We start from the raw sequence: 22366 nt of genomic DNA, 5'->3' as shown, positions 1-22366 counted from the left end.
TGGTAGTTATGTCACTGACAATTTTGTTTTACATATTTGGTTAATGTGATAGTATATACATTTCTATATCTTGATTATATTTTTTGTTCCTTACCTTACCTTCCCATTCTTTTCTACCAAGCAAATGAGGTTTAGTCTAATGGATATACTTGCATATCATACTCCATTATAACGTATCAACACATAGGTCTACTGTGCTAATATCTACACATGTGTAAAAGTATAGGCAAATGTTTATTTACAAAAGTGGGATTGTATTATATATACAGTTCTTTGCAGCATCTTTTTCTCATTTTACATCATGAGTACACACTAAATAAATATGGATCTACTTCATTCTATTTAAGAGCTACATAACATTTTGTAATATGACTGTACTGCAGTTTATTCAACCATTATTCTCTTGATGGACATTTAGGTTCTTTTCAGGTTTTTGTGAGTTTTTCTACAATAAATATTCTTAAACTTATAGCCATGTGTATTGGAGCTTTGTTTATATAGTAGACCTTCCCAGAAATAGAATACCTGGGCCAGAGAGTATTTATGTTTTAAATTTTAACAGTTGCTTCAGATTGTTTTTGAAATGTTACAGGAGTTTATCTTCTCAAGACTAATGTATGAGAGTGGTGTTTTCTTCTAGCATCATATGTATTCTTAATTTTTGTAAAACATAAACAGTGCTAATTTAAGTAGCACAAAAGCATTTTCTGCATAAAAAACTTGCATAAAAATTTCTTGGGGCGCTAGGGTGGCTCAGTCAGTTAAGCATCTGACCCGTGATTTGGGCTCAGATCATGATCTCAGGATTGTGGGATTGAGCACTGCATCAGGCTAGCACTCAGTGGGGAGTCTGCTTGAGATTCTCTCTTCCTGTCCTTCCTCTGCCCCTCCCCCCTGCTCACGTGCTTGTGTGCTCTCTCTCTCTCAAAGAAATAAATCTAAAAAAGTGTTTTTTTAGAGATTTTATTTATTTATTCACGAGAAACGCACACACAGAGAGGCAGAGACATAGGCAGAGGAAGAAGCAGGCTCCATGCAGGAAGCCTGATGTGGACCTCGATCCTGGGACTCTGGGTTCACGCCCTGAGCTGAAGGCAGACGCTTAACCGCTGAGCCACCCAGGCATCCCTAAAATTTTTTAAAAGGATTTCTCTACAGCCTAATCTCTCTGACTCTTTTCCCGTTCCCTGTGCCCATTTTTTCCCCCATATCTTTGAACCTTTGTAGTTCTACTACCTCTTTTATTAAGTCTTAGCTTATGTGGTATCTCTTCTTATACCCTGAAACTCCCTGCATTCCCACCTGTAAGGTTTGCTGGCTGCCCTTTCAGTGTGCTTAATTGTGTCGTAGCATACAGTCATTAATTTCTTGAGTTGTGCATAAACTCCGCCCTCCTCCCCCCATTAGACTGTGAGCTTCTTAAAGCAGAGATGATGTCTTGTTTTTCCAAGAGTTTCCAGAACCTAGTGTGGTGCCTGAAATTGGTCGATACTTAATATGTTTTTGTGAGTAATTAAAAACATTTCATGGATGTCTCATCACTTCTAAAATAAAGTTTCATGGTAGAAAAAGTTTTTTAACTTGTTTTTCATATGTATTTCTAAACTCATTTCACACCACTTTCTGCTTCATAACCTTATACTCCATCTGTTTCAGCTGTGTGTGTTTTTAATGGCCATACAATATTTTTTTAATCTCTGCATGCTTTTAGAAATCCTGTTTCTTTTGCCTGAAATGCTCTCTCTTCCTTCCTTCTCTCTTGGCAGACTTTTTCTCATTTTTTCACTCAAGTTGATGGATCACTTTTCATCCTTCAGGACGTATACAGATTTCGTTTATAACATTTATTATATATAACATTGCAGTTCTTAGTTTTTGTCTTCCCTAATGGACTAAATTCTAATGAGATCTTTGTTTTTGTCATAATATCCATGATACCTGGTGTCTGTTACATTAAAGATAAAAAATAGCAAGTAAGTGAATGACTGAACTATGTTTATAGGAAAAATTATTTTAGTCCATGAGTCAGTCAAGTATTTTAGAACCTGATAGGCTGGTATTATAAGTGGTAATTTAAATTGAGCTCAAATGGTATACTTTCTAGGCATGATTGATTGCCTGTGGGGCTTCTAAATTTTTATATCAAAAGACTCTTAACAAGATTGAATTTACTGAGAAGTACCTATGAATATTATGGGTATACTATTTTTGTGAGAAGAAATAAAATCCCAAGCAGACCATAGAAATCAGAAAAGGGTAATGTAACTTAGTATTATTGTTATTTTTATATTTACAGTTGTTTCAGGTAGTTGGAAAGTGTCTCATGCTTTTTAGAGTGATTTATATTATTTGCTTTAGTGAATTAATTGAAAAATGCATGTTGAAGAAATAAGACATTTTGTTCATATTTATAATCTTAGATTGAAAACTGCTACTACATTACTAGGAAATAATATTTGATTTTTCTGTTAACTTTAAATTAGTATATTTCTATCTATAGTAATCATAGAATATATTATTCCTGAATTTTTATAGAATTGGTGCTGCTTGTATTTTATCTATCTCAGGACATAATTAAAAAATATTTTTCCTACCCATTTTTTAATATTTAAAGAAAGTACTTTGGTATTGAATTTGAATTTGTCAAATTTTATTATAGGGCAGTAGTTTTATTTTGTTCCATTGTTAGAAAAATTAATTATACCTGAAGAGGTTTAGAAAATCAAGAAAAAACTGACTTTACTTAAAAACATTCACTGCTTATATACTGTCAATTCCCCTTTCAAATACTGTAACTTCTCTTAATGTCAAATTTAGAGTGTTTTGAAATTTGCAGGCATTTTTGATGTTGCTCAAACTCAAGGAAGATATAGTTCTATAAGAAAAGAACTGAAATTTTAAGATATAATTTAAAATTTTCCCTTCTTTTTAAGCTAAACCATAATAGGGAAAAGCAGATTATAATTTTTATTGAAATTAATTGTGCTATTGATTTTTTTCATGGATGTAAGTGGAAAGAACTGTAATCTATATGAATGTGCATTTATATTTGTATGTATGTCTATGTAAATAGAAGATCTTCAGAAAGAAATGATTTTATCAGAGAATCGTTAATGTTCCAAAAATGTTACCTGGGTTAAATTCTCCTCTTCAGCATCAATATGAAGCTCAGCTTATCCTTGTTTCTGATTTTGTATATATTGTTAAAGAAATCACGTATGAAGTTAGATTTATATTTTTTAGAAAGTTAAATACAGCTTCTATAATCCTGTATTCATAAAGTAGATTTTATAAATATGCATGTACATGAATGGGTGTCCACATGTTATATTTATGTATCAGATCATAGTGATTTTTGGTTTTGTTTTTTGCTATCTTGTTTACCTATCTGTATACCAGAATGTAGTTAAGTCAGTAACATCTATCTTGGTTTTGTAGCAAGACAGATGTGGATTTTAAATCTTGAAGACCTTGTTAAAATTTAATCATTAATTTAAAAATTAGTTGGCTTTGTTATTTTAATAGGAAAGATATTTGTTTTCTATGAATATTTCATTTACCTAAGCTTGACTATATATGATATTAAAAATATTTGTAAGATCATTTGATTTATTTTAATTGAACTTTTCCAATTATGTACTTGAGACTCTTAGTAACTATTTGATAATTTTGTATAGAATTTTACAATTTTTAAAATAAAAGTATAAAAAATTTTACTTTATCAACTATATTTTAGATTTTAAAACTTATGTGTGAAATGGGGGTGGGGGATTAAAGTGGGGGAATTGAGAGAAAAATAAAATGTCTAAAACAGTAAAGAATAAATTTCCATGCTTTTTAGTTTGAATTATTTTTGTTCATTGTAGTGTTTTCATTTTGTGAGCTTTTCTATGCACATACAAAATGTTTCTCCTCAGGCCCCCTTGTATTTGCTGGTCCTATTTTTATGAACCATCGAGAACAGGCTCTAGCCAGACTCAGATCCCATCCAGCTCAGCTAAAGCATAAACGGGACAAGCACAAAGGTATTTGGTCTTCCTTATCAATTAGGTGGGATACTTTCCCAATTTCTTCCACTCATTTGAATTTTGTCTCTGGGAAAATGCACAAACCTAATTCTTCTACTTTGCTTCTATCATTATATAGCCTGAGGAGAAAGAACATGCTGAAAGATGTACTGTTTGTCAATGACTGTCAATCTCATTTCTTTTTATTTGTTAGCTTTAATAAAGAAGACATTTTGCAGTTTATCTTTTTCTTTTCCATTTCTTTTCAAATTTCATAAAGTTGAGGGAGGGTGGAAATCATTATTGCTTTGTTTTTTATCCTTTATTATTTGCTTTTAGATGACTACTATCTGACAATTTGTAATCTTTTTTAAAAAAAGTGTGCTTTATTTTAGAATTAACAAAATCACTAAATTCAGTGTATAAAGTGATAATGAGTTGACTGCTACTACACTTCCCCATTGTGTTAATTTTGAAGTTTATATACACAACACATACAAATTACTTGGTATTTGAGGGTTAAATGGTGATAGGTGTAAGCAAAGAGTGAGTTATATAGACCTGTTCTAGTCCTCAAAAACTGTCAGAGGTCTTGACAAGTCTGTGAGTTGACTAGGAATCTATTTCTGTATCACTCTTTGAGATCTCACAGCTCTGGGTTACTTAAAAATATTCCTAAAGCAAGCTTATTCTCTCTTAAACTACAGCTATGGGCCAACCAAGATCAGGAAAGAATTTAATGCAGAGAATTTATAAATTTGTATATAAATTCTGCCGTGAATCCTGGCATGTGAATCAGGGGCCCTTTGACAAGTATACTTTATAGTTGCTGCTTTCTTAAATGCTCAGGATATACCCACAAAATAGAATAGGAAGTTTTAGAAACATACATTCCATGTAGACAAATTAACCTGTTTTGTGTCTTATTTTTTCTTTTCTACTAAACTGTTACAGACTAATTTTATTTTTAGACTTTCATATGCAGTATATTAAGATCGAATTTATTTATTTACATTTGCCTCTATCAGTTTATCAGTTTGCCACTCAAAGCATAAACACAAAACAAAACCTGTTAATAGTCAAAGCACAGGTAGAGCACTATTTAAGATATATTCTACAGAAATAAAAATTGAGAATATTTTAAATCTAATGTGATTAACATAGAATTTGTGATTGCTTTATTTACTGAGTGCTCTAATAACACCATGAATATTTAAATCTAAGGAATGTTATTTGGGGTATACTATGTAAATTATTTTATTGCCAGAATCTCTGATACCACGCCACTATTAGAATGGATTTTCTCAGCGTCCTTTTTTACCCCCAGTTAATGAAAAGTGGAATTTTTTTCAGTACTTTACCTGAGGTTAAATGTTCACATTTCATGAAAACAGTTTAAAACTTTTTCAGCTACATGTTAGTATCTTATGGCCTAACATCTTTATTTTTTTGCAGAATTTGAAAATGAAATGCTAAATGCAGACTATGGTTACAAATTTAAAACAGACAGTTTACAGTGTCTCATTGAGTAGCTGTAGGAGGTATTCAACAATAACTAGCCTTACTTCATCTTACCTGCCACAGATATATTTTATAACAAGAGTGCATTTTTTTTAGCAACCTCTTTAGAAGAACTTACTTGTGGTCTTACAGTATACAGCTAGTTGTGTGTATGCATATGTGTTTTTATCAGGTTTTATGGTTTTATAGAGTGAAACAGTATCATCTTTTTGCCACCAAAATGAATTTAAAGTGTAAGTAATATTTTATCAAATGGTACTTTATTTTATGTAAAGAACATAACTTACCACTCACTAATTTCTGTATACCCACACATTCTCTCTTCCTATTCCCTTTGCATTCACTGTCCCTGTCACTTAATCATCTTGCCATGCACTGCTTATACTCTTGCTACTTACAATCATAGTCTTTTAGTAAATGTTTCCTACATATATTTTTCTGTTTTTTTTTTTCTCATCCTGGTTGTCTTCCACTGAGAAATTTACTCTATTAATTGCTGTGTCCTGCCTTACATTTAATTGTACTGGTGGTACAAATTGTAGAATGGTGATAGTTAAAATTGTCTCAACTCTTAATTTTTTTGTGGGAGTATGTGGAGGATAAGAATTGTGGGATTATTTGTTAACAGAAGTGAGTACTAAGATGGAAAGTTGGAGAGGTTTTGGCTGATTGGAGAGAATTCAGAGATCACAGAATCCATCCTGTTACAGGCAAATTTTGACTAAAGGCAAACTAGAATATATAAGGCTGAGTTATTAAGTATAACATATAATCCATAAAACATACAGTAAATAATTTTAGAAATGTAGCCATAGACTATATTTCAAACAGATAACTGGATTAACATTTGTTTCTGCTATTCAGTGCCTTACATAGAAAAAAATTTTGATACAGTACTCCTGGTTAGGAACACCTTGAAATCTGGCTTGAAGTGACTAATGTGAAAACCCCCAAGGCTCACTGATAAACATCTGTGTGTATTTTACACCTCTTTTCTATTTAGAAATGGTGTGGTATAAGGAAAATGTTAATGGCCTTTGGAATTAATCCTCAGTTTTAGTCCTGAAATAGTTTATTTCTACAAAAGATTTAAGATGTCAGCCATTTGGTGGTGGTAAAATGCATGAGTCTTGTTTTTGATTAAACTCCAAAACTGCTCTACTATATCTTACTTTGGGCTGGTTACTTAACCCTTCTAAGCCTTGGTTTTCCCAGCTGCAAAATAGAGTAACAATACTGATCTCATCTGTATTGATTTTTAAAAAGCCACAGTAGTGAATACTGATTGAACAATTTTTATGTATTATTTCACTTAATCCCCATGAGGACCTTGTCAGGTAATGTACCATTATTGCTACTTCATGGATGGGAAAGTAAAGGCTTAAAGAAGGTCCAGGGTCCAGTTACCATACAACTAGCAAACCGTAGAGACAGGATTCCAGTTCAAGTCTCTTCGTCCTCAGTGCCCACAAGAACTTATCCACTGTGCTAATTAAATTTTCACAGTCTTTAGCACAAAGCAAGGGCATAGTGAATCACAGTTGATAGGTGCTTTGCTGTTTTTAATCATTTTGCTCAAAGTGCTCACTGTGTCCTATGACAGTATTGTGATATGCATGACTATAAGATTACCCAGGAAAGTGTAGATTTAAGTAAAGGTTAAAATTAAAAGCTAGAGCCTTTAAATATTGGATCTTCTTTTTTCTATGTGTGCGCACAAATATGCACAAATAGTGTAGCATATATATATGTATATATACACAGTATTTTAGATACATACTTGTCAAAACTTTATAGCTATTAATTATAGTTTCAATATCACATATGTATGAACATACTCATATTAGAGGAAACTGAGGATATGCTTATATTTAAATGGCCAATTACTTAAATATTCAGACCTAATTATTTTTCCTGCAAATCTGAGATTAATTTTATTGCTGCTCATTATCACTTTACTGAATAATAAGCTTGAGCAGGATTAATCTTGCTGTATTTCACTTGCTGATTCTTGAATTGATACTGAATTTTTGTCTACAAATCAGGTACCTTTTTTCTTTAATAACCTATAAATTTCTAAATCATTAGAAGTATACTTGATTTTTTTAAATGACATCAAATACCAGGTACAGATAAGTATTTTAAAAGTTCTTCCAAAAAAAAAAAAAAGTTCTTCCACTTCCTGCTGATAATGATCAAGAACTTCATCTCTGTTTTTTTTTTTTCACTTATGTTTTCACCTTCTGTAATATTTGAGAGATTATTTTATATAGCTAGATAAAGGTTTGTTTAGATGAACTTGAGCAAAATGTTTCTGGTATTTTTACCTTTAAATAATAACTACTATTCTTTTAATCACTATGATTTTAATCAGTAAATTACTAGGCTTTTTTTTTCCTCCTTCCCTGATGCTATGCCTCTATTGTGGGATTTGTGTCTATATTTATTAATCTCTGACTCACAGGAGAGGGCAAAATGCTAAACTCAAAGGTAAAAACTTCTAATTAAGCATCAATACATTTATATAAAGTGGAGTGATACTTGTAATATTGGATTTAGTTAATTCTGACAACATCATGAACACAGTTTGTTTTCTCTGTTAAAAGAGATTTGGTTTTAATAATTAGATTTACCAATTGAGATAAAGCTGTAAAATTTCTATACATCTGTCATCTTATTTAGTTTTTAGATAATTCTTATTCCTTTTTGTATAGGCTCTTGTTTATATTAACCATTCTACTGCCTTTCCAAAATGAGGAGTCTCCAAACTAAGATTGTATTTCATTTTGAATGGAGTTTTAAACAAAATGTGATTTTTTTTTACCCCATTCATTCTTGCAGATTTAATTTGGCAAACCCACATTAGGTAATTTAGCAAAAGAGGAATCCTTTTCTTTATCCTATTATAGTAAAACCTCTCACTAATTCAGAATTTATTATACTTCAGATGCAGTATTTGTGATCTTTTTGAGTAAAAAATTCAAAATAATTTCTTCCTCTGAATTTTCAGGGTCATACTTATAAGGGGAAACCTGTCTAAAATCACTAGCTTTTCAAACCAAGGGCTCAAGAAATGAAGGATTCCTTCAACGTGCCTTCAACCTCTGGGTCCAGCAATTAATTCTTGTATGTTAAAGGACTTTTATGTTTATGGTACATTTTTATGTAATATAGGCCTATTTTGAATAATGTAGGTAACCACATTTTATTTATTGTAGCATTTAGTTTATAACTGATAATCTGTACTGCTTGAAGGTATTAAAACTGAATTTTTATCTAAATGTTCTATGATTAAGACCTTTTCAGTAAGTCATATGGGCCAACCCATTCTGTTATTCCGAATTAGTGAGGTTTTACTGTCCTAGCGTTATAAAAGAGTTTAAAGACTTTTTAAATAATACAAATTTAGTTATAAAAAGGGAACTCATAATTTAGGCCAATCTTGTCTTACCTGGATTGTTACTAAAGGTTAGAAATATTAGATAAAAGAAGAAAGAGTAACATTGAATATGAAAGGATTTGATGTTATTCTGTCTAGCATTCTAAAATGGGCAATAAAAATTCAGATTTAATTAAAAATGTGTGTCTGTAGATCCACATGTGTACTTATTAGAGTTGCTATACCACATGAGAGTGGCTTAGACTAGTTGACCTTTTGAAATTCCTTCCAGATTTATATTTATTTCATGTGCAAGGAATTTGAATCTTGATAATAGAGATCATATTTTTGTGATGTATAGTTTTAGATTAGGAAAAATGAGTTCCCTCCCTTACTTACACATTCCAAACTAAAGTTTTATATTCTGGAATGTGGTTTTTATTTTATGGTCAGAATGCCAGAATATTCAAAGTCAAATATAAAAAGTAAGGGTGGAAGGAAATCCTTGAAGCAAGTGCAAGGGAGGAAATTATAAAAAAGTAGGGAGGAAAGAAGAAATGAAACAGAAAAATTTGGGTGAGAGTAGCATTGGTGGGCCAGAAGACCACAAAGTAGAATGGCTGAGGGGCAAGGTGGGACAGGGAAGATGAATGGGAGCCAGCCATTGGATTACAAAATATTGGATAAAGCTCTTTGGTCTTTATAAATTTTTTAAAATTCAATTGAGTGTAGCAATATTGATGGACAGGGTAGCCTTTCTGAGATGTGTTTGGGAAATCTAAGTGATTTGCAAGTCAACTAGGAATTTTTTTTTTTAAGTAGCTAGTACTAACACTATCACTCAGTTTAAAATAATTGTTAAATGACTTTGCATGCAGTTATTTTTATGCAAACTAAATTTTCCCATGTAAACTATTTAGAATTTTGTTATTTGTATAATTTAATGACCCATTTACATTACATAACTGACTAGCTTAATAGGTTTTACCCATAACCAAATCTTATCTCTGTTTTTATTGATTTAGTGATATTTGCAAACAAGTATATAGTATATCTTTTCAGAATTGCTTCTTTGCAGGTAGATTTTTGATCTATCACTTCTAACAGCTGCAGATTCTTCTTGCTTGTTTCTCTTAACATTTTTCTCTTGTTCTTCCATAGTAAACTGATTTAAAGTTTTATTCTGAACATGAATAATGGCTTAATCACAAATTATAACACTTACAGATGGAAGTGGAGAACGAGGAGAAAAGGATGCCAGCAAAATCACAACATATCCTCCAGGCTCTGTGCGATTTGATTGTGAGCTTCGGGCAGTACAAGTCAGCTGTGGATTTCACCATTCAGGTAGCAGCTGGAACTTTAGGGTATAACTACATTTTTACAATTGTGCTACATAACTTGTTTAGTTTTGAAAAATGTAGTCTATTAAGTATGTGTTAAAAGCTGTAGAATGGCAATTTCTCTCAAATCTATAAAAACTTTGTTACAGAATCTTTTAAAAACTGTGTCATGATAGAATAGGTACTTGTCTAGAGATATGGTTTCTAATCTATCTTCTGATGGACTTATTTTATAATTCTATTAATGAAATTCTTGAAGATGAAATAATCCCTAAAATCTCTTTGAACTCTAGGATTCTGTGATTATCATCCGATCCCATATTTTGCTACTATTCAATGAAAAATGTGTATCAATGAATTTCTTTCTTAAAATGTAGAAAGTAATTAAATTCTTAGTAAATTATTGACATTTGACCTGTTTAGTCTAGGTTGTACTATTTGACCTTTATAAAAATAAAGTGTTAAATTCTTTCTTTGATACTAAATCTATTTCCTTATTTGATAAGGATTGACAGATATTAAAGTTCTGACATCTCACTGGAGTTATGCATAATTGTACCAAACTCAGACCTATCCACTACTATATGACTATCCTAGATAAGAGAGAGCATTATTTTCTATGGAATTTTCTACTCATTATTAAAAGGTTTTACAGTTACCCAGATTTTGTCTTAATAAATATCACTGTTATTAAAGGGTATTTATAAGAATTTTAATGTATTATGAAAAAATATTATGTATTTTTATAACCTACAAATATATTTTACAGAACTAAAATTATTAAATATAAATTGTGATTTGATTATCCATTTTTTTTTTTAGTTTTTATTTTAATCATCTGATGCTCATATGACAAGTGTACTCCTTAATTATCACCCATTTCACCCATCCTCACACTCAGCTCTCCTCTGATAACTATCAGTTGATTCTCTATAGTCTGTTTCTTGGTTTTTCTCTCTCAACCTCTTTTTTTCCCTTTGCTCATTTGTTTGTTTCCTAAATTCCACATATGAGTGTAATCATATGGTATTTGTCTTTCTCTGCAGTCAGTGTTTCACTTAGCATTATACTAAGTCCATCCATATTGTTTCAAATGGCAAGATTTCATTCTTTTTTATGGCTGAATATTACATTATATACGTACCATATATTCTTTATCCATCAATATCAATTACCCATTTTAATGGCTCTATAAATTTTAAATAGTGAATGTTATACTGCTTTCAGTATTGTTATGATAGATATATGAAGTGCATATCATGAAAAAAGTAAAGCTGTGTTATTTTGGTTTCAGTGGTTTTAATGGAAAATGGAGATGTCTATACATTTGGATATGGGCAGCATGGGCAGCTAGGACATGGAGATGTCAATTCCAGGTACTCTGATTTTTTTGTTTGAAGATACTAGTTACTAGTTTTTTTTTTTTCTTTTTAAATATGTATTTCTACACTTGAAGTTGTATTTGTACCACTGTTTTATAAAATGTGGCCCATAAATTATTGGTGGATCTTGATTTTTGTGGTTGAGTGCTTTTGTGAGGATAGATAATTTTGTGGTTTCAAAAGAAAAGTTGGGGGCAGCCCCAGTGGCTCAGTGGTTTAGTGCTGCCTTCAGCCCAGGGCATGATCCTGGAGACCCGGGATCCAGTCCCATGTCGGGCTCCCTGCATGGAGCCTGCTTCTCCCTCTGTCTTTCTTTCTCTCTCTTTCTCTTTCTCTTTCTCTCTCTCTAATAAATAAATAAAATCTTTAAAAAAAATTAAAAACAAGAAAAGTTGGTTTATATTTTATACATTTAAAATGTAAGAGTGACTATGATTATCACCAAATCCTACTATATTTTTAATAATTGTTATCTTTTTTATCTTTTCAAAGGCTGTTAGTGACAATAGAAAAGATAGTGAATATCCCCAAATTGCATTTTTAAAAATTAGCAATAGATTCATTCAGATTCCTTGATGTTGTCTGTTTTGAAATTTTGATCTAATATTAACATGAAGTCATGGAAGCATTTGAGTAATTTTTAAACAAAGCCTGTGGTCTCTTAGAGAAACTATTTGACTTATTCAGAATAGTGAAGAACTAAGTATGATGGAGACTACCAGACATTGCCTTATACTCATTTTTCCCTACTTCATTTGGTAGTAGAGTTTTTGTTGGTGACATGACTATGCAGCTTAAGACTTCATTTTCCTGCCTCCATTGCTGCAAGATATGGCCATATGAATTAAAATGATTTGTGCTTTGGAATCATACTGTTAAAGGGAAGAGGAGTACTCTTCCATTTCCTTCTCTTCCTTCCCTTCCTTCCCAGCTTGCTCTCTGGAATCCATGTATGGGGGCCGGAACTAGTGATCATAACTTGGAAACCATGTATTGAGACTGGCAGAACTACAAGATAGAAATAGTCTGAGTCCCTGACACCATAGAACTGCCACATTACCTTCTTACAAGCAGATACTTGGCTGAGAGAGAAATAAACTTCTGTCTTGCTTAAGTCCTTGTTACTTTGGCTTTCCTTTTAACCACTGAATCCATAACCTGATTAATATAGTGAGAGTGCTTTTGGCCAAAAGTATAGAAAATCCATCTTTAATAGTTTAGGACTTCAAGAAGAAGCTGCCAAGACAGGATGTGATGTACAAAGAATAAGGGAAAAGAGCAGGAATAAGCACTGTCAGCCACATTGTGGGTCTCACCCCTGTGAGAGGCAGGAAGGAAGACCAAGTCTGAAGTGTTTACATTGAAGTGCAGTTCTAAAAAAAAAAAAAAAATGAAGTGCAGTTCTGAGAGAGTTTCAGGCAGGTAGTGGGGTGTCCTCAAGTTGAAGTTGCCTTTGGAGGAGCCCCAGATTGGGCAGGATGGTCCAGCATTACACCTTCACCATGCTCAGACATATGCTGGCAGCATCCTAGGGGAAGAATGGCCTCATGGACCCAAAGGGACAGCTTCTAAGGCTGTCAGCTATGCTCCCTGAAGCAGGTTTTCAAAGATCTAAGTGATCCACATACATGGCTGCCCCACCATTGAAATCAGCCTTACTGATCAAGTCTGGAAATAATATATAGCAACTTCAGGCCAGACTTGACTTACCAATTTATTTTGCCATAAGAGCCTTCTTTCTTTTGTGAATCTCCACTCTGCCTCATTCTCTCTTATAGTCAGTCGTAAGATACCTGCCAGAATCAATCAACTGGACATATATGGTTTCTCTTTTATATCCAGTGAATTACCCTAGTCATTAGATAAAATCCAGGATTTTTACTGTTCTGAGACTACCCCATTACTCTGGCAGAATGTAGTTATTGCCATTTATATGGTAAAAATAAGTGATTCTTTTTTTTTTTTTTTAAGATTTTATTTATTTATTCATGAGAGACACACAGAGAGAGAGGCAGAGACACAGGCAGAGGGAGAAGCTGGCCCCAAACAGGGAGCCTGATGCGGGACTCGATCCTGGGACCCCAGGATCACGCCCTGGGCCGAAGGCAGGTACCAAACCGCTGAGCCACCCAGGGATCCCCCAAGACCAGTGATTCTTAATCCTGGCTGCACATTGGAATTATCTAGGGAACTTCAGGAATCCTATGCCTGGATTCTACCTCTAGAATTTCTAAGAAGCATATATTGAGATGTGGGGTTTGGGGTGGGAGGTGGATGGAGACAAGGGCAGTGCTGTATATGATCAAGAGTTGTTTTCCTAAAAGCTGTCCAGATTCTAATGTTCATCAGGATTAAGAACCACTCACTGTCTGTCCCTGAAGGGCAGGATCAGATCTATTTGCAGTGTACACAAAATGGGTATGTAATGGAATGTCCTTACTTTGATGAATGTTGTTGCTAATGAGAAGAGATGATTAAGTCATCATTGAGTTGAATTTCTCACTAAAAACATAGGTGTAACATACGTTTGATATTCTTGTCAAAAGAGTTATAAAGCTATCATAATCTTTTTTATTAAGTGTTTTATTTTAATTCTAGTTAGTGAACAAAAGCTATCATAATCTAAATGACAAATACTGTGTTTGGAAAGAGAGTAAATGGTCTTTGGCAGATGTAGTTAATCAAATATCACTGGATATGACATTTGGATATTGGGCGTGGACACAATAAAATATCAGTGGCTTACAAAGTTGAGCAGTTATTATCTCAGGTGTTAGAAGGCAACAGATAACTTTGCTTTATAGCTGAATGACATCAGTGATATGCAGAGACTGAGTCAGGCTTGTAATTTGGGGACGAATTTGGCAATTTTTCTATTTTTCACTGAGGCTCATGACACAGAAGAGGATTTATCATCATCATCATTGCTGTTATTTATTATTGTGTAGTCATGGTATAAGCTGATAAAGGTGCATTGCAGTTAGACATGAATGGACCATCAGTCATGTACAGCAACAGGGGGCACTTCTTCACACATCATACTTTGTACGTGGATGCCATTCCACAGAAAATAAGTGGCAAATTACAGTATCTCATGGTCTCTACTGAGTGGGAGGGAAATACTGAAAATCATGATTATAGTCAAGTCACAGCTCTGAGCTTAACTGTGTAATATAAAGAATGAACAGCATAAGCACAAGATTCTGCTACACTACATTGAGGTGTAATGGCTGTTGAAAGAAAAGTGCTCTTGTCAGTTTTTAAAATAAAGAGGTTACCTAAAAACATTGTCTCATATACCTGGTTATATCAGTGAGCACCATCTGTTCATTTGCAGTGACTTGCTCAGGTGACGGTATTATAACAATATGCTGAGTATTTTGAATTTATCATTTTCACAAAAGTATAATAGGTTTAAATTATTTAAAAAAATACATCAAGATTTTCTGGTGAGGTTTGCTTTAACTGCTCAAAGTTGTTCTTTTCCCACAGATATATTTCCATTCCTGGTCCCATTGATTGAGTTGGAACTGGAAGGTTGTGTTGTAGCATATGGTATAGGGAGAGCTAAACTGGGTAGCTCGGTGAAATAATGCCTACACACTATGCCTGGTGTATTAGACAGAAAATAGCTAAAACCATTTCAGTTAATGTAACTACTCTAGTTACCCTGTTTGTCTTGACTCGTGTGAGACTTGGAAAGCAGGACACAAGAACTGTGATATTAATTTAGAAATCAATTGGCCATGTAACTGGAGCAATAGCCCCAGGAGGAACAGAGCATGTGTAGCATACATGTTATCTACCACAAAAACATTTAATAGATACTTAGTTAAATATAAAGTGTATGGTTGAGAGGATATTTTTTTAAAGTTTCTAGTAATCAAGTGCTTTTAACTGGAATTTATTGTTATAGCACAAAATAATGTATGATTAATGGAAGGTCAGTATTGTATTATGCATGGTGGCAAAGATTAACAACATGTTATTGATGGTCTCCTTACTTAATGTATTATTATCTTGGCAGAATGACTGAGTTCATTCTCTAGTTTGGGTCCTGATTCTATCACTTGGTGCCTATGTGACCTTGGCCAAATTACTTAACTTTGCTTTGTCTCCATTTCTTCCTCTGTTTAATTGGAGTAAGTATATTTCGCTCAGAAAGTTCTTGTAAGAATTCAGGAAGACCATGCTTGTCATTTACTTATTATTAGCACAGGGCCTAGTCTACAGTAAGTCCTCAGTGATGTTTTGTGCTGCTTTTTAAAGTGAATGTCAAAAGGCTTATGAGAGCTTTTATACATTCACTCATGGCATGAGTCTACTAACCCTCCCTTTGGTTTGTTTTTTTTTTCAATATGCTTCTAAATGTCTGAATTTCACTTTTTTTTTAAATACCATTTTCAATAAACCTTAACCTGGATATTGGCAGAGAGATTACAGTTTAGATGCTTTTATTCTATTTTCTAGTAGAATTTTGGTCATAGTGTTTTTATTTCATCTTTTTTTTTTTTTGCTAGACTGTCTTCATTCTGCATTAATATAGTAACCAATCATAGAATCTGGAACCATTTAGACAAGGTTGAAATCTTTGCTTCATCTCTTACCAACTACATGACTGCAATTTACTAGGCCATACTTTAAATACCCCATAGGATTGTTGAAGAACTAATGCAGTGTATTTAAAATGCCTGGTGTGCCTACTATGCATGCAAACATACACATGTAATTTCTCTTTTTTATTCTTCCTGCGTTTTCAAAATAATTTAATAAATGAGTTCACTGATTATAGGAAGAATTCAAAGACTATATTAGAAAGTATGCCAGTAGCTCTTGGGAAAATGCTTTAAGCTCTTAAGATCTATCCATAGAGTTATTTTAATAATCAGTGATATATTTTATGTAAAGGTGCTCTGCAGACTATAGACAAGTTAACTGTTATAAGAACGTTCCTTTTATTCTTTGCTGCTGGACATTTAGAGAACACTCGTTTATCATATAGCCCTTTGGGCCACTGTTTTTTGGCAAAACTCCCCATACCTCGGAGTTGAAAACCATTTACCTTTCACTACTATTCTTGACCATATTATTCCATCCACAAGTTAGAAAATATTACTCTTTTGAGGAGGCCATTCTGCTCAACTCCCTTTTTATTACCTACCATTCAGTTGTTGCCTTTCATTCACAAATTTAGTGTCTGTTTCACAGTGTTTTCTGATTCTGAGTCTTGTCACACTCATGATTGATTTTTGTATCCTTGCCAGTAGTCCCATACAGTAAACTTTACTTCCGCATTCATAGCGGTTACCTCTAGGACCCATCTTGGATCCAACGCAGCTCCAACTCTGAATTCTTAATAAATACCTCATAATCTGATGATAATTTCTTCTTCTCTTACTTAGGTTTACTTTACTTGGCCTTTGACTTTATCAGTACTTCATTCCCCACTGCTCTTTACATTTTTACTCTCTTCCGCCCTTTTTACTTTATTTTCTTCCCAAGTTAGAGATTGTTATTTATTCTCTTCACCTAGACTCTTACCAGTAACCTCAATTTTCTTGCCCTCTTAGTTCCAGTGCTAGGGCATGGCAAAACTTCCAGCATGAATCAATCTATCCATGTTTTCCACTGTCTAGCCTAGGCTTCTGGAAAAAAAGTAAGTCACCATACATGTGCAGATTGTTACCTGATTTCCAGGTTCAACCAGGTCTTCTACAGTGAGCAATCATTGTTCTGCTTTGTAGTTTTGAACTATCTGGTTTAACACCTCTTAAGAATTTGATGAACGATGTGAGGTCTCTTCAGAACAGTAGATATAAGAATATACACATAAAGGTTAGCTTACAAATTCAGCAGGTTCACAGATCTCCTGAAACTCACTCCATAAACTTACTAGAAGTCCTCTAGATCTGGGTTGAAAACTCCTGGTCTGCATATTGATTGTTCCATTTCACTACCAACCTTTTTCTGTAATCTTCAAATTCTCTGCTTACCCATTTCCTTCTTTCTTTCAACACATGACTTCTGTTCACATCACAGCAAAAATAAAACCAGGTGGGAAATTCTTCTGCCCACCAACTCAACAAACCTACCTGCAACCATACTGCTTCTTTGTTCCTTATTCATTTTACTTTGAAAGAGGGACCTGCCCTCATCCATGGTATGAAGCCTACCTACCTTTTCCTTAGGGATCTAGCTCTATTTTTTTTCTCCCTCAACTACATTTTTAGTCTTTTAATCCCCACTCATGCTTTTAAACTTACACAAATCTCTAGCATCTTAAAAAGACCAAAGCCTCATTAAGCTTCATTTTCTCTTTAGCTGTTAGTTCTCTTTGCTTTTTCTTTTTTTGTGCAGATTCTTGAAGGGGTTTTGCATAGTCTCTGACCCCACTGTTAGCTCTTCATCTGCCAGTGCTGTGCCTATTTTCCACCAAAGAGACCTTTTTCTTGCTAAATCAAGTTGTCATTTGTATGTGTATCTAGAGAGTTTAGCAAGTTGTCATTTGTATGTGTATCTAGAGTGTTTAGCATGTACATTATTTTCCCCTTCTTGAAACCTTCTCTTCCAATGACTGTCTTTATACCACATTTTCTCAGAGTTCGTTCTTCCTCTTTGTTATGTCTTGGATTGCTGTGAACTCTTCCTCTGTCTATACCTGAAATGTTAGAAGAAACTCATAATAAAAATTAAGATCTCTTCTTTTCTCTAATTGTCTTCTTAGATCTCATTCATCTTCATGGTTTAAATGAATGTTACCACCATCTACCTAGTTGCTTAATAAGCAGAATACCTTCCTGCCCCATATTAGTCACCTTCCAAGTCTAGTTGTAACTCCCCAGATTATTGCAAAATTTTCATGACTAGGTTTCCAGCCCTTTCCAACTCACTTTTCATTGCAGCCTAAATAACCATTAGAAAATATATTTTATATAATTTTTTTTTTAATTTAAAGTATCATGGGGCATCTGAGTAGCTCCATCGGTTAAGCATTCTACTCTTGATTTTGGCTCAGGTCATGATCTCAGAGTTGTGAGATTGAGCCCTGTGTCAGGCTCCACACTGAGCATGGAGTCTGCTTAAGATTCTCTCTCTCTACCTCTGCCCCTCTTGCCTGCTTATGCGCTCTCTCTCTCCAAATAAATTAAATTAAAAAAATTTAAATTATCATAATTTTCTCTAAAACAGAGCTCTCCTATTACACGTTGACTATTTCTACAGTGATTATACTAATTATAGATAATGATTACTAAAAGTGGTTAATAAATGCTTAATAAAGTCATATGAGGATGGACACAATGGTTAACTGTGTGCTAGACACTGATCCAAGTACTTGACATATATGAGCTTCTTTATTGTTCATAGGAACCCTACAGGGTAGGTACTATTTAGTATTATTCACCATGTTTATAGAAGAGAAACTTAAAATACAGAAAGGATGAGTACCTTGTTCGTAGTCTTGGTTATAGTGCTGTTGTGTGGTGGAGCCAGGGTTTATACCCAGGCAGTCTGGCTCTAGAGTTTGAGTATCCAGCCGCTGCTGTAGTGCCTCTCATCATACTGTATACTGATTTCATTAACCACTATGTTAAAATCTAAAATTATAGCTCAGTAAAAAAAAGGTAGAAAAAGGATATAAAGTTGATTGTTTTGTATAGCTCCTGGATTGAATTCCTGTTAAAGTCATGTATGATTTTTATTTCATCCAACAAATATTTATAGAGATCTCTAACATGCCATTGCTATAAAAGGTAATTATTTTTTTCCTTTCAGAAAAAATAAAAATTATGTGTCCAAAAGTAGAGAAGTAAATTCAGAGAATCTTTTTAATAATCTTTAAAGTCATTAATAATCTTTTTCATCTTTGTATATCTGACATCTAGGATGGAGGCAGGCAGATAGTACCTCAATAAATATTTACTAAATATACTCCTAGTACCTTTTAGCTCTTCTATTCTTTATTGCAATGTTTATTTATTGCTTTTTATTTCAGTTGAGTCTTGTAAGAAATTGACTTAATTTTTTTTTTTTTTTTTAACCTAGGGGATGTCCCACTCTTGTTCAAGCATTGCCAGGCCCTAGCACACAAGTTACTGCAGGCAGCAACCACACGGCAGTACTTTTAATGGATGGACAGGTCTTCACATTTGGAAGTTTTTCTGTAAGGAATTTTTAAGCATTAATAGTATTGAATTGTACCACTGTCTTATAGTTTGTCTGTGTTGGCCATTTTTTCTGGTTTCGGTTAAATTCTTGTGTATAATTACTGCATACGCCTATTTCCTGTCTCCACATCCAGCACACAAGACCTGAATGATATTACTATGAAATAATTTTCTTCTCTTGCATAGTATTAGAATATTGTAAACTTACTAGCTGCATTAGAATTTTGACATATTTATTCCAGGTCAGAATCCTTTAAGCTTTCAGTAGAGCCAATTCTGTCATTTGAAAGCTTATTTCTCAAATAGTTTGCAAAGATTCATTTTTTCTTAACATATAGAACTGTTTCTAACATAGCACTTCTTAAAAGCCTTAAAAAGTTTTCTTATTAGATTTGTTTAAAATTATAGTTTCCTTTTTCCTCTCGTTCTCTCTGTTTGCCTGTTTTGCTCTCTTTCTCTTTTTGCCAAAGCTTGAAGAGTGAAAATGCTCTGAGAATTTGGTATAGCCCAGGCATAGTAGAGGTCAAAGAAAAGCCCCATAAGACTGTGTTAATAAGCCTATACCATCTCTGACATGGGTAACTTCAGAACTCTATAACCTAAGTCTCTGGGATGTAATTTGCAACTATTGATTTTTTAAAAATGTAAATGTGAACTTTAAGAAAAAATCTTTTAAATTACAGAAAGGTTGTAAAAAGTAAGAATAATATGTAGAACACCTATATACTCTTGAACCAGATTCACTTATTGGTAACATTTTGATTTGCTTTGTCACTTGCACATGTGTGCTCTTGTTCTCTCTTAAGCACGATGTGTGTACTTTTCCTAAATTCTTTAAGAATAACTTCGCATATATTAAGATTCTTTACTCCTGAATACTTCAGTTTGTATTTTTTTTTTTGATTGATCCAATAATTATTTTTTGGCATTTTTTGGTCTCATCCAATCTAAGATCAGGTATTGCATCTGATTGTTATGTCTCTTTAGGCTTCTTTAATCTGTACCATTTCCACACCTTTTCTTTGTCAATGATGGCATTGACATTTTTTATTTTTATTTTTTTATTTTTTTAATAAAATGGTCCTTGTTTTTGTTTCTCTGATTAATTTCCTCATGTTTAGATTCAGGTTATGCATTCCAAGCCAAAATGCTATGTAAGTGATGTTATGTTCTCCTCAGGCATCACACCTAGGCACAAAATGCCCACCTGCCCCTCATTAGTGATGTGATTTTTGATCACCTAGAAAATGCTGTTGAATTGATTTTGCTACTGCATAATTAGTATTTTTTCTCTTGAAACTAATAAGCAGTTTATGGGTTGACTCTTTTAATAAGACAGTTTTAAGACACCTGCTTCTCATACAATTTCCTCCTAGATTTAGATTCCTGTTCTTGCCTAAATGAGTCTTTACTACAATTGCAAAATGATGATTTTCCAACTCCAGCACCCTCTCACATTTACCAGGTGGCCCTTTGCATTTTATTGTAAGCAGTAGCCCTTCTTTTTTTTTTTTAATTTTTTATTTATTTATTTATGATAGTCACACAGAGAGAGAGAGAGAGAGAGAGAGAGGCAGAGACACAGGCAGAGGGAGGAGCAGGCTCCATGCACCGGGAGCCCGATGTGGGATTCGATCCCGGGTCTCCAGGATCGCGCCCTGGGCCAAAGACAGGCACTAAACCGCTGCGCCACCCAGGGATCCCAGCAGTAGCCCTTCTTATTTGTTTGGCACAGATGCATGTATTTTTATTTTCTTCATTACTGTCCTTAATTATTTAGATGCATAGATTGTCTTAGATTTCATCAGAGTCCCTTTCAGCTGACTCCTGTGTTCTTATGACATGAGCCTTCATTTGGGGGGCACTTCTTTACTTCCTGGCATAACAAATTATTTCAGGCTTCTCTGTATTGGTCCTAGATTCAGCTGTTTCTCCAAGAACAGGGGATCTTTTTAGTGGGGAATATATCTCCAATACACATATATGTGCATATATATGCATACATGTATGTATTTCAGAAATCATAAGACCACACCAGTACTTCTAATTCCAGTCCATACCCACAGTCTTTCTTACCTTGACCCATTCCATGTTTGTTTCCTTTCTTCCTCAGTAAGATTTATGGCTTCTAACAATATCAGTGCATTTATTTCTCATTCACTCAGTCCTAGAATTTGGGTAAATTAGTTTTATACTTGCTTTATCCACACCACTATAAAACAAACTCACTAGCAGGAGTTCAGGATTTGTCTGTCACTCTTGCTCCTGCCTCCTCTCACCTGTGTTCTTTCCCCACAGCTTAAGGTATATAGTCAAATACAGTGTTTGTAAGTTACTTGGGTTCTTTCCCCATACCCCATTTCAGTAGAATTGTTATTCCTTTGGAATGGAGTTGGAGTCATTTGTTTTGGTTTGCCTTTTTTTTTTAATTTAAAAAACTTTAGTTAATATTAATAAGAATAGGTACAAATAACAGATTCCTGTGAAGAGCAACAACAGCTAAGGATCACCCTTCTTCCCCTTGTCCCTGCAAACAAGCACTTTTATAGGTCTCTTTGTCTCACTGGAT

The 22366-nt window shown here is 33.7% G+C and overlaps 1 protein-coding gene across 13 annotated transcripts in view; it reads left to right on the top strand.

Annotated features, from left to right (window-relative positions):
* Positions 1 to 22366, top strand: part of MYCBP2 (MYC binding protein 2) — a 258986-nt gene that overhangs the window by 80079 nt on the left and 156541 nt on the right. For 11 of the 13 annotated variants that reach the window (XM_038569798.1, XM_038569801.1, XM_038569797.1 and 8 more), the window contains exons 18-21: positions 3918 to 4025; positions 10135 to 10254; positions 11545 to 11626; positions 19676 to 19793. In XM_038569798.1, the coding sequence (XP_038425726.1) occupies positions 3918 to 4025; positions 10135 to 10254; positions 11545 to 11626; positions 19676 to 19793 (428 nt within the window). The other 2 variants (XM_038569796.1, XM_038569802.1) reach the window with 2 other exon arrangements.

This window comes from Canis lupus, chromosome 22 (genome assembly GCF_011100685.1).
Source record: "Canis lupus familiaris isolate Mischka breed German Shepherd chromosome 22, alternate assembly UU_Cfam_GSD_1.0, whole genome shotgun sequence".
Lineage (NCBI taxonomy): Eukaryota > Metazoa > Chordata > Mammalia > Carnivora > Canidae > Canis > Canis lupus.
The sequence above is the reverse complement of the archived record's forward strand: the minus strand, read 5'-3'. Positions and strand labels throughout refer to the sequence as shown.